General features: G+C 45.2%; 1 protein-coding gene across 1 annotated transcript in view; it reads right to left on the reverse strand.

Annotated features, from left to right (window-relative positions):
* IGF2R (insulin like growth factor 2 receptor) overlaps positions 1 to 13,182 on the reverse strand; it is a 294,611-nt gene that overhangs the window by 113,082 nt on the left and 168,347 nt on the right. The window contains exon 22 of the mRNA XM_082249744.1: positions 8,338 to 8,509. Coding sequence (XP_082105870.1) covers positions 8,338 to 8,509 — 172 coding nt within the window. The remainder of the gene's footprint in view (positions 1 to 8,337; positions 8,510 to 13,182) is intronic.

Raw genomic sequence — 13,182 nt, forward strand, 5'->3', positions numbered from 1 at the left:
TCTGCTCAGGGAACGGTAGCTACCGCTCCCTGTAGCACCTAAATGTTGGAAGGGAAGAATCGCACTGGTAGCAGTGATCGATACTCGATCTTGTGTCCTGATCTCCTGAACCCCTTAGTCCGAGATTCAGGAAGGCTCTAGCTCTGAATGCCGGTGAAGACGTCCCCCCACCCTCAAGCCGGGTGGGGGCGCACCTTCAGGCTGTATTAGCCTTAACTTCAGGTTTGGCTGAGTCAGCCTTTTGTTTGCCCGACCAGCGCCTCTTGAACCCTCCTAGAGGGGCTTTGCCTTTCCCGCTCGCCCCAGCGGAGCGAACGAACCCTTTATGAGCGGCAAAGAAAGGTCCACGCTTGTTACGAGGTCCTTTAGCTTTAGCAGCCTGCGGCAAAAAAGTGCTCTTGCCCCCAGTGACATCCTTAATGATCTCATCTAGGGTGGCCCCAAATAGGCGATTCCCCTGAAAGGGGAGATTCGCCAAGGCTTTTTTGGAACCTAGATCCGCTGAACAGCATTTTAACCACAGCACACGTCTGAGGATTACCGCTGACATAGATGCATGCCCTAACAAGGGGGTGGCATCCAGGGCTGCGTCACAGACGAACTGCAGTCCTTGTATAATTTGTTCCATCAAATCAGATGCTGCCTGGGGGATACCTTTCCCCTTTAGGTCATGGCGTACCAATCTTGCCCATTCCGTTAATGTCTGTGAAACTAAACCAATGACAATCACTGGTCTAAAGGCTGACCCTATCAGGGAAAAAATAGTGCGGGACTCCGCTTCCATCTTCCAATCCACCGGATCCTTAAAGGACGGAGCGTCCTCCAACGGGATAACAGTGGCTTTATTCAGTCTGGAAATAGGTGGATCCACCACTGGTGGTACCGTCCATTTCTTAATGAGGGATTCCTCAAACGGATAGCGTCTAGCAATGCGCTTGGAAACAGCAAAGGTACGTTTTGAATGATCCCATTCCTCTTTAATTTTATTACCAAAACATTTGGGTAAGGGAAAAACCTTCGCCGTCTTGGTAGGTTTACTAGTACCAAAGGGAATTTCCATCTCAGTTGCCTCTGCTGGTAAAACCTCAAGTCTTAAGGTTTCCCGGACCGCCACAACTAGTACGTCCACCAATGCTTCTTCTTGTGCTATGGCGGAGGCAGGAACGTCCTCCTCACTGTCTGAGGGAACTTTACCTGAGACAACAGCCCCTGTAGAGGGATCTGCAGCTGCAATGACCATCTCAGAATCTGAATCTGAAGTATCAGATGACATAGGGGTAGGCGGGGGTCGCTTTCTTGACCCCCGTCCCTGACAGGCCGTCTCCACCCGAGACACCAAAGACTCCAAAACTGCTGTGAATGCATCCATACTCTGTGAACTGGAGGGTCCTGCGGCCACCTCGAGGGAAACAGGTGGGGGTACCTGTGTGGCAGGGTCCATGATAATTCCAGACACTTGCCGGGAAAAAATTAATTTGCCAAAAAAAAAAAAAAACTTTTTTTTTTTTTCTTTAGACCCCCAGCGCCACAGCGCCCCTCAGTGTTACCTGCTTAGGGACCCCTACAGAGCGAGAGAGAGAGAGAGAGACCCCAAGGCTCACCACTTGATGCTCAGAAGTTTCAATACAACCTGTTCCAGCACTGTCTATTACAGACAGGAAGTCTTTGGCTGGCTTTCCCGGGTAAAAGGAGGCGGCTCCGCCCCTTTGCACGCCTTCCGGCGCCTCCCCTTAGCTCCTCGAGGTGTTTGGTCACCTCAAACATGGCCGCCCCCATGCTGGAGACACGAGGCTACGCCAATATGGCGGCCTCGTGCGATCTGAAAGACAATGGCGGCGGCCTGTATCGGATAGCGGCGCTAGCAGCGGCCTCGGGATGTCTATGTTCGGCCTGGCGGCCTGCGGAAGTAGTACAGGACCCTGGCGGGCCGCTTGCGGTCCGTGGGCCGTCGGGAGGCAGCCCTCTGTCCTTCCGAAGTGACCCTTTGCTGGAGGAATGGCGATCTGAACTGCAGTGACTCAGGCACCTCCCCATTAGGCATCGGCCTGTGTACACCTCTGACAGGTAGGATACCTTTTACTTCAATAGTAATGCCCCTTATAGTACTGCCACTGACTTCAGTCACCCTTACAGTCTTGCAATGACCTTAGATAGTCAGCTCCCAAACCAAGCCTCCTGGTTTTTCTTCACAAAAAAATCACACTCAAATTGGGGGATCTGTGACCTGTTATAGGATAGAGGGGAGACCCATCCTACCATTCCAGAGAGGGGCCCGCATCCACCACAAACCTGACAGGGGGGGAGGGGGAACATACTACTCACCATACCGGAACCAGGCGGGCGCCCACTCCTGACAGAACCCCTCTCCACCGGGGTGGGGGGGCTGTCGACCAATACGGACGCAGTGACTCTGTTGGTCATTGGCGTCCAGGCGAGACGTTTAACTCGCAGGGTCAGTCCCCGTCCAGTGGGACTATGTCGCGGCCGACCCAGCGCGGAGATATGGCCTGCACGCGCTCGTAGGCTGAACTGGGGTGACCACTGGATCTCAACATCCAGCCCGTCGCCCAGTTACAGCTTGCTTGCTTGAAGATCTCACAGGAACACTGGAGAAAAAAGCTGTCTAAAAAAATCTTTCTAAGAAAAATTCCTGCCAGGACCGAAGATCCTAGCAAGGCATCTAGGTCCTTACTCCTAACTAGACAGAAAAAAACTGGTTTGCTGTAGCAGAGAGAGAGAGAGGATATACCCTCTGGGACTGCCCCTAAGGTGTGGCCAGAATATTTTCTTTCCTGTCTAGTCCTACTCCTGTAGAGGGCAGTATAAACCCGAGTTGTTATTAATCAACGAGGACTACATCTGTCAATGAGCGACAGAGAAACTGCTGTTCAAATTCGCAGTGAAATTGGATGGGATATTTGCATCAGACATGTGTGAACCTATCCTATCCTTACGGGCCCATCTAAGACTAAAAAATTAGTTGGTCTTCCTGAAAGGAGCAGTGACAAAGACTTTTATGGACCAAACCACATCAAGACAATGGAGGGAAATTTGCTTTTGGTGATTTGAAGTTTGGGCAGAGGGAAGGAAGAACACTGTCCTGGTTGAGGTGAAAGGAAAAAACTACCGTAGGCAAGAAGGAAGTCCTAGGCCTCACACTACTTTTTCACTATACAGAACTAAAAAGGGTTTCTTGCTGGAAAAGATTGTCAGTTCAGACACTCAGCTCTAAGAGGATATGGGATGAAAGTAGAGAAAGGAATGTCTCTAGTGGGTGTAAAAGGCAGTTTCTGAACCACAGATAAAACCAGATATAGATCCCACAGTCACAGGGAAGGGACAGAGGGAGCAACATGTGAGACCCCCTGTGCAAAGGTTTTAATCAAAGACGAAATACCAATAGTCTCTTAAAAAGTATAGGAAAGAAACTCTAGGGGTTAAAGCCCCTTGACTCACACCACTGCACTGTATGAATCGCAGACTCAGACACCCGTGTAACCCAGAACCTAAGAATGAACAGCAATAATGTTCAAAACAAAGATCATGGGGCAGGATGGCAAATCTGTCCTTGAGAGATCCTGACAATCCAACAGACCCTACGCATCGTAGGCCAGAAGCCTTACCCAGTTGATATACCACATCTGCCTGGCCCAGTCTGGGACAATGAGGATAAACTGAATGTACTCCATCTCAATCCTGCAAAAGAGGATGAAGTGTCAGGGGAGGAAAGGCATAGATAAAGATGTACTGATTCCACTGAGCTACAAGAATATCCAACGCATTCTCTAGGGAATCCCTGTAATGGTGAATCTGGAACGGCCAACCATTCAGTAGGATGTTCAGACTCTAAAGACAGCCAAATCGCATGGAGTGACTTAATCCAGACCTGGAAAATGAAGTGGCCAATGAGTCTGAACCCAAAAGGAATACTGGGGGATGATGGAAATGCCTGTGAAAGTAAGCGCTGACATTGGGGATCACTTTTTAAGGTAAGTATTGGGTTATGATGAGAACCTAGTGAAAAGAGCTCAAACTGCTAGTCTAATTGGTACAGCCCCCAATAGAGATCAAAATACAGTGCAACCCCATCATACTTATCTGAAGTTCATTACCAATTTTCATTGCAATTACAGGCAGATGGAAAGGATCATACTGTAACACTGGACCATTCTAACTAAAGACTCTGAACTAAAATCAGTGATTTCTTCTACACCTCTTTATACAAAAAACTCCTAATATTAAAAAAAAAAAAAAAAACACACACTATATGTACCATCAAAAATATAACGCAGAATATAATGGTAAAGAATTTTTCAAAAAAAAAAAAAGAAAAAAGAAATTTCAGAAAATGTTCCCATGCAGTACCGAATTTGTGATCTATGGTCTCAGGTGCCCTTGTGGCCTTCTTTTTGTGAGTAGCATCATTCGCACAGTGAGGGCCAGATTCGGGGACCACCAGAGACTAATCAAGGATGGAGATGTGGACCATAGTTGTCCCCAGACACTTCATTCTCCATCAAGGTCGATCGACTGATAGCCTTCGAGTCTGGGTTATTGATCAAATTCTGAGTGACATCCCGTTCAATAAAAGGTTTCAGAGACTATGTCTACGTGAAACATTTTGGATCTTCACACTTAATACTTTGGCACCCAAAGGGCTAAACGAAAAGCTTGAAATTCACACAGTTATATAACAAGTCCTTTCTCTGCAGTTTTATTAGTTATCTGTAGGCACAGTTCTATTATACCTATTTAGTGAATCATTGCCACCAACCCACTCCAATCCCCATCACAGGGTCACAAAGCGTGTGAGGACATACCGCATCCCCAATTTGAGGATTGGTCCCCTGGAAGTCTGACTATCAAGCTCCTGGTCTGTCTAGTTGCTGCTGGCCAACAAGCTCTTTGCTGTCCTAATTTGTTTGGCACCATTCTTCTGGGGTTTGCAGCTTATCGTTTCCGTGGCTCAGGTCCTTCTGTGTGGGGCAGACTACCACTCACCACGGCTGACATACAGCTTGCACTTTCACATCCAGGTCCTGCTCACCACCATCCAGCTCCCTGTCTTCTCCAGCTCATGCTGCTGCTGTCTGATCTTTTCCTCACCTTCTCAGCTGTGCCTAAATACCTCTGTGTAAGTCAAGCAAGTGCTACTTTTAATAAACCTAGTTTCAGAGTGGTTTGCAATGCATCAGTAAGAGCCAAGACAGTATCCTTTAATTTGGGGATCATAGAAGTAGACTGCATCTCCTCAGGGGTAAAATAATCAGTCAATAGACAGGAGCAACTCAGTTACAGTCTCTGTGACCAATGGCACAAAAACCGCTAAGGCCGTGGGGATATCAGAATAAATATCTGCAGGAGAGGGAGTGGGAACACGCATGTAGCCTCTGTGATCAAAGTCCAAAAATAACTGGGTGATTTGGGTCAAAGTCTTTCTTGACTGTTGTGAAAAAGCCAAAAGGGGAGAGGGTCTAGCCACACACATTGGGGCCAAAGAGGGCTCGGAGGATGGAGCAAACTCTAAGGGCAGAGAACAACCTGATTCTCATGCACAGCATGCTGCAAGCAGCTCCAGAGTATTTAGTAGAATGTGAGTTAGGAGGCACCCAGTACAGCAGGGCCAACCTTCCTGCTCCTCAATGTGTGCCCACCTAGAATCAGACATGTTGCAATTGTATGGTGGTAAGAAAACATATAGGATCAGAGTAAGTGGCAAGGTCTCAAGTAGTCACAAAACTCTAAAGCTAGTAGAAAGCTAGGTTTATATGGCTGGAGATGACTAGGGTCATTATTGCCAGGCGGCAGAAATGGATCAAAAATTAAAGTTTCAAGTGGCTGTTTTCAAACCGGAAAAGAAGGGAGAGGTTTTCTTGATGCTGTATAGGCACCCTATACTCCACTCAGCGGATTACATCAACGCTTTCCCACAGTGTTAACCCCTTTACGCAAAAAAAGCTGGTGGGCTCAGCAATTAAAGATGACAAGTAACTTAAATAATTTTGGTAGCTTCTGGTCACTCTCCAAGTAAGTCTTCAGTGACAAGGCACGCACTGAGATAATGCCAGCGGCTCAGAACCTGGTAAGCATTCTGAAGCCAACTAACAGAACGTTGGAAAGTGCCCTATGCACTACCCAGTAGGTCACTTACAGTTTATCCCCACAATGTCCAGTGCAGTGGGGACCAGACATGCTACTCTCCAAAAGCAAAAGAAATTAGGGTGCCAACATAAAATAAGTTACTCTTTTACACAGCAGAGATGAAGAAAAGACAGCAATCTTCCAAGGACACAAGTAAAAAATGAAAACATGCTCGTTAGAAGAAGGGGTTATCCTGGGCTGGATTACAGTTACTTGCCAGTATATAATCCTCCTGTATGTGCCAAAAAAATCCAAAGGCTAAAGACTCCCTGTGTGAGATAGAATGTTCTATATATTCCAAACAATGTTCTATATATTCCAAAGGCAAAAATAAACAAATTGGGGAAAAAAAATTTCTTCTAGAGAATTTCTCCGGAATTGCCACTGTACATTTTACATACCCTTTTCTAGTCTGATCAGTGTTAATTTAAAATGGGTATAAATAAATATATTATTCTCTGTCAATGTCTGGTTTATTGTACTAAAATTATGTTTTGTATAATGCATAGCACAGTTTATTATTGATGAGAAAAGAGGTTTTTGTGTGGGTTTTTAATGTGACATTACAAAAGCAAATAAAACAATGCTTAAAAAAAAAAATTAAAAAAAACAACTGCTATGGGGAAAACTAGTTAATAAGGGTTGTGTTAACAATACTGTAATAACGCATTGATGAATAAAGCCCTTTGCAGGCTTCATTCGCACACAAGAGAACATAGCTGGCAAACTGAAAGCCACGTCCATTGATTTTATTGGGCAGAGCATGCAAAGTGCAAGAGGAAAATCCAATAATACGGGGTCATTATATGACTACTGTATGTTTTCAACTGGTTAAGGGATATCTAAACACACGGACAAAAATGTTCTTATATTGCAGCTTATCAGCCCTTAGACATGATGGCTGAATTTGTTTTCTTTTCTCAGGATAAGTATATTTTTTGCAAACATAGTAAAAATATATGTCGCTGTTGCCAGAACTAAACCTCTTACCGTCGACTGTACACATATATGCGGCCTCCTGGTGGGTGGGTTTTAATGCAGCGAGGCCGCATGTATGTGGCCTAAATGTAAACATTTCTGTGCAACAGCACAGTTGCCGGTGGGAATTGTAAAGTTCCCCATGCACACCTGCGATCGGGAGCTTTCGGATCATGTGACCGCTGTGTCAATCACAGCGGTCACATGACCCAAATGCCCACCTCCTGGCATTTAGAAGCTCTTAAAATGATTATAGAGGCAAAAGGTTTTTTTTTTTTATCTTGCATTCTATGTGCAGAAGCCCCCCTAATACCCAAGCCCCATCTAGATCCAGCGATGTTGGAGTGTCTAAGCTGCATGGGACTCCCCTCCTCATTGGCTGAGACAGCAGAGCGACACCACTGGCTCCGGCTGCTGTCAATTAAAGACAGTCAAGCCAATGAGGAGAGAAAGGGGCCGGGATAGGCCACGGCTCCGTGTCTGAATGGACATGGAGCTGTAGCCCAATAGCAAGTTGCTAGCACCACTCACCAGTAGGGAGGGGCCAGGAGCACTGAAGAGGGACCCGAGAAGAGGAGGATCGGGGCTGCTCTGTGCAAAAACCATTTCAGAGAGCAGGCAAGTATGAAATGTTATTTATAACCAAACAAAACTAGCCTTTAGTATCCGGGCCAGGAAGTGGCAGCAGGAAGGGGTTAATTATCTTTATAACCTTCTCTGCACTGAACCAGCATCTCAAACAATGTCATCAGCTTTGCCATCTTCTGTGAACTACAAAACAACTCCTCACGATGTGATAGAGGTGAGAAGAGGGAAAATGTTTGTAGTTCAAAACAGAAGAGCCACCTAGGATGACAATGTTGGATGGATACTGAAAAGCTGGCAGGATCATCAAGAAAAAAATAAGGGAAATGGAGCTTGTAAAAATGAAACGAATGCAGCCAATAAATCCAAGGACTGGTAAGATGCAATATATTTCAATTTTATTTTTGTGTTTATATATGCTCTGAATTCTAAATTTCTTATACAAAACACATTCATGATGCCTACTCTGAGAATAACAGGAAGATGCTGAAGTACTGGGTATTCCCAAATCAGGGATTTTAGTAGTGAGATATCCGCACAGTATATTATACAAAATAGAGGCCTTTACAATATGAACCCCTCACCAACTATGTCAACAAGTGTGAATGGCAATTGTGTGATTATTCCCCTCACCAATGTCTTGATGAATGGCTCCTTGATAGGTTAGGGAGATGAAATCTGAAGAAAGATCCAGTGATTGGCTGATCTGGACTGGTCTAGATGGCACGCCGTTTTCAAGTTCACAGCCAGCAGCTGGCACATTCCCAGAAGAACCACACTCACCAACTGGGCCACATATATTCAGCTATTGAACAAACAAATGACAAAGATTTAAAAATCTTATAAGGCCTAAAATGCCATAACACAGAAACAAATTGCAGAACTCAATTGCATGACAAGCACTATAACAATAAAAGCATAAGGAATATTCTTTAGGAAAAATGATGACGTACTTCTGTTAGGATACGAGATGAGTAAGTCACTATATTGGCAGCCCAAGATGAGCAAGTCACTTTAGATGAAAGTCTGTGTTGGCAGCCAGTATTAATTTTGATGTCAAATTTGGATTTCCTTTTAGTCACTTGAATAAAATGCTATTTTTAGTTTTAGTCCTATTTTAGTCACCTGAATTGTTTTAGCCATATTTTAGTTGACTAACATCTCCAGTACATTATAGTTGACTAAAATCTCAAGTACATTTAAAATCAATTTACAATATAAAATTGTAATGCATTACTAAAGAATTTCTCTAGAAATGCCAAACTCATTACAGGCGGTCCCCAGGTTACAAACACGATAGGGACTGTAGATTTGTTCTTAAGCCGAATTTGTTGAAACAGTTGAAACAGTGCATTTTTAATTGTAACTCAAGCCTGTGCAGGGATGTGGGATGTTCCAGGCGCTTCTGAGCATGCAGTCGTGTCATCTGGGGCTCTTGTGGCCATGCAGTTCATGCAGTGCTGCAGTGTGGGATGTGCCCGGCACTGCAAGATGGCTGCTTGGCGGTATTCAGGACCAGCATTGACGTCCGTTCGTAAGTAGGGGTCGGTCGTAACTTGGGTATTCATAACTCAGGGACTGCCTGTATATACTACTTGAGTAAAAATCTAATAAACATGTTATTATTTATGGTATGAAGGTTTGAACATGCACTACAGACAACGATTTAGGGCACTTTTACAATGATCTGTAGCAAAAACGTGGTGTTTGCAGTGCGTTTTTCACAGGGCATGCGACTCAAAAACTGCATCAGAAACGCAACACGGATGAATTTTTGATGCATTTTTATAGCATTTTCAATGCATTTTAATAGGGAGGAGTGTTTTTGATGTTTTTTTTTTTTTTTTTTTTTTTAAACTCAGCCGATTCGCAATGTATCAGTGTGAAGAGTTCCATAGGATTATATGGTCACACATTTTTTTTCCTTTTTTTTTTTTAAGGCAAAAGCGGAAGAAAAACAAAATCAATTGAAAGCAGCCTTACCATCTACTAAATTTATGGGGAATTACCACAAGTAAAAGAGGCAAACACATTCTTCTTCAAGTGTCACCGTTATCAAGACAGGTACACGTTTAGTGCCCAAGATCATAACAGTTTGCTCTTGTTGAAGACAGTAGTTTCTATGTATGAAATATTACTTGATTATTTTACCAATCTTTAGCAGTAAGAGAAATGTATTCATTTTAAAAGGGAATGTATGATCTTTTAGTTTAGTTAGATATGCATGTTAAACAGATCAACCAGGTATAAAATACTGCAAACGTCACATCAGAAATTGCTTTAAAAGTAAATACTGCTGTATCTTAAAGGAGATGGTTGGGGTTACTACAAAAACAGCAGCTGTCTCCCGACGACTCTAAGACTGAGAACTGAGTGATCACATGATCGCTGATTGCTCAGTTCTGGGTCTTCTCATAGCGGAAAGCAGTGACGGTCAGTCACCACTCTCTGCTTTGGCCCTTTATCACTCACTGGAGAACCATGCTGGAGAGGGGACCGATATAGATAGCTACAGCTTTCAGCTGAAGCCAGCTGTCAGTCAGGCTCTGGTCGGGATCCTTTCAGAACCCGGAGGGGCTAAAGCCTGCTGTCGGCTGATTCTGGTAAGAGCACTTCTGTGACCCACAAGGGAAGAATGGCCCAAAAAAGCTTGTGCCATACTTCGCTTTTAATGATTCAAAATATGTACTCTGAAAATGCACTATGCTTTACCTTTAAAAAACTTTCACTTTATGACCCACCCCATTGATAAGAAAAGAGCATTTAGGCTCTACATGTACACTAAGAAGAGGCATTTCATTACAGTTTTTAAAGCCTCACAAACACCTGTCAAGGCTCTATAGCTTTTAGGTCTATAGCAGCTGAAAGTGTAGTTTGCATAGTCAAACTCACGGTGCCTTGCGATGCATCATGCCAAAATGTATCCAGCATGTAGTTTTCAGCTTGCTTTGCCACTCACCAAAGGCCTGCATTATGCCAAAATGTATCCAGCATGTAGCCTTCAGCTGGCTTTGCCACTCACCAAAGGCCTGCATTGTGCCAAAATGTATCCAGCATGTAGCTTTCAGCTGGCTTTACCACTCACCAAACGCCTCCATCCATGCCAATGTAAACACACTGCAAATGTGCTGAAAATTCCAATGCCCCTATGATGTTTATAGCACATTTGGGAGGCATTAGAAAAGAATACAAGTATTAAAGTGGTTGTAACCCTAATAAAAAGCATGTTATTAAACAGCATAGTGCTTCTGCAATGTCATTTGTCCCTTTCTATGCTGTAAAATACCTGGTTGATCCTGCCTGTTCTTGTGTTGCCCTATGTGAACTGACCACGGTATTTATGGCTGCTGATCCACGATGCCATGGTCAGTTTATGTGTCTCCGTCATCGTGCTGTGTGCCAAGAGTCTCTACCCCTCCCTGTAAGTTCCTAGTCTGTGAGACGATCTCCAAACCCATCCCTCCCCTCCTGCCCCTATTCTGTGTGGCAGTAAAGTTAGTGAGCACAATCACTGCCAACCCTTCTGTTATAACAAGCTATACTACACAGTGTGTTTTTTTTTTTTTTTTTTTTTAATTATACAGCTAAAATCCCTTATTTCACAGCACTGTTGTGCGGTTACGTGGCCTCTCAGTTGACGTCAGAGGGGGAAACTCATCCCCTCCTGCTGTAGTCCTTAGATCGAGGAAGGAGAGAGGCGGGAGGTCACATGGCTGCACACAGCCATGATGTAAAATAAGATATTTAGCTGCATAATTAAAAAGAAAAACACAGGCACTGCATAGTATAGCTTCTTATAACAGAGGGGATGCCAGTAATTGTCATTAGTAACTTTACAACCACTTTAAGTATTAAGTATAAACTTACTAGCCAAGAGGACGGTGCAAAAATCCATTCAATAGAAAACCAACACAGAGGAGGAGCATGGCAAGCATTATTTAGCACAAAACAAACATATCAATTATACATTTTAAGACCTCGTTTACACTAGCATACTAAAAACCACGCTGCTAAGCCATGGTTTTACACCCCTCCCCCCCCTCCAACCACTCCCTCTTCAGGCTGGCACATTCAGTGGGCAGTATCGCCTGCTGAACGTGACCCATTAAAGTGAATGAGGGGTCTGCAACCACACGCAATGTATGTGGTTGCAGCCCACTAGTGTGGGGTTCAGGGGCTCACAGCAAGCAGTGAGGAGAGTATACAATGCCTCCTCACCATCTGTTATCAAATGCTCTCTGAAGAACAACCCAAAATGACACTTTGGAGAAAGGCAATTAAACACTCAAGATCGCTTCTCGGCCTTTTGGCTAAGATCAAGTGTAGTATCGACTTTAGCCCTTAGGGGTGTCTCTGCTTTACGGCTAGGACGTTGAGAAACATTTGTATCTATCCAAGCCATTTGGTCCTTGTGGGGTACCCTCTGCTCGGCCTTGTAGGATCGTTGATTAAATTCAGCTTCACCTACTCGCTGCTATTGGGTTAGAGGCTTAGCCCCCACAAGGAACGAGATTGCGATCTTCCCTCCTCCCCCCCCACTCTGCGCTACTACCTTCGGGCAGTAGGCGCACAAGGGCCTTTTTAAAGGCTGCAAAAGAGTGAAGACGCCGAGGAATAAGAAGGAAGCCGCCGAAGTTTTCCTGAAGCGACTACCGACGAACTCCTCCGTCATGGGGAAGAGCACCGGGAAGAAAAAGAATGTCCCCGCCACTTCTGCCAAGACTCCGGGAGAAGTCGCCTCAACCTCCACCCCCACCCCGGCCGCCACAAGCAAGCCGGGCTCAGCAAGGCCAACCAGGTCCGCAGACGGGCTTCCTACCCTGGAACCCTGGATGAGGCAGACAGTGGTGCTGCAACTGAAGGAGGTGGACGGAAGAGTTCCCGACATGACCCCGGAAATCTTCGGCAAGAAGATGATCCTCGAACAGGGGTTCAGCAAGGCGGAGACACTGTCCGTGCAGACCTTCATGAAAGGTATATTCTATATAACTTTTGTGTCTTTACAGGTCTGTAGAAGATACTGGGAGGCGGTGAAGAATTGTGGCCCGGAATCCCCTTTCCGCAACTTCGTTGCGAACACTCCCATTCAACGGGATGAAAGGCGGGTAACGGTGTCCATGAGGAACCCCCATACCCCAGGAAAAGACATCGCCACCTACCTCCAGAGGTTTTGCATCGTGGCCAAAGACCCAGTCCGAATCCTCGATGTCAACGGCTTCTGGACAGGTAAGTGGGCAGTTTCTTGCAGGTTAAGGAGAGAGCCTTCGGGGGATCTCCAACACCTGAAGTCCCACTTCTCTCTGGGAGCCTCCGCAGGACTCCTGTACTACGCAGACATGCCCCATATCTGCCACAGGTGTGGCAAGCATGGCCACGTAAGTATGGAATGTCAGGAACCTTCTTGCAGGTTCTGTCGGGTTGCAGGCCATGAGACCAAGGATTGCCCGAGGTCCAAGACCTGTAACCTCTGCGGATTGG

The sequence above is a fragment of the Pelophylax lessonae genome, assembly GCF_965119305.1.
Source record: "Pelophylax lessonae genome assembly, chromosome: 3".
Lineage (NCBI taxonomy): Eukaryota > Metazoa > Chordata > Amphibia > Anura > Ranidae > Pelophylax > Pelophylax lessonae.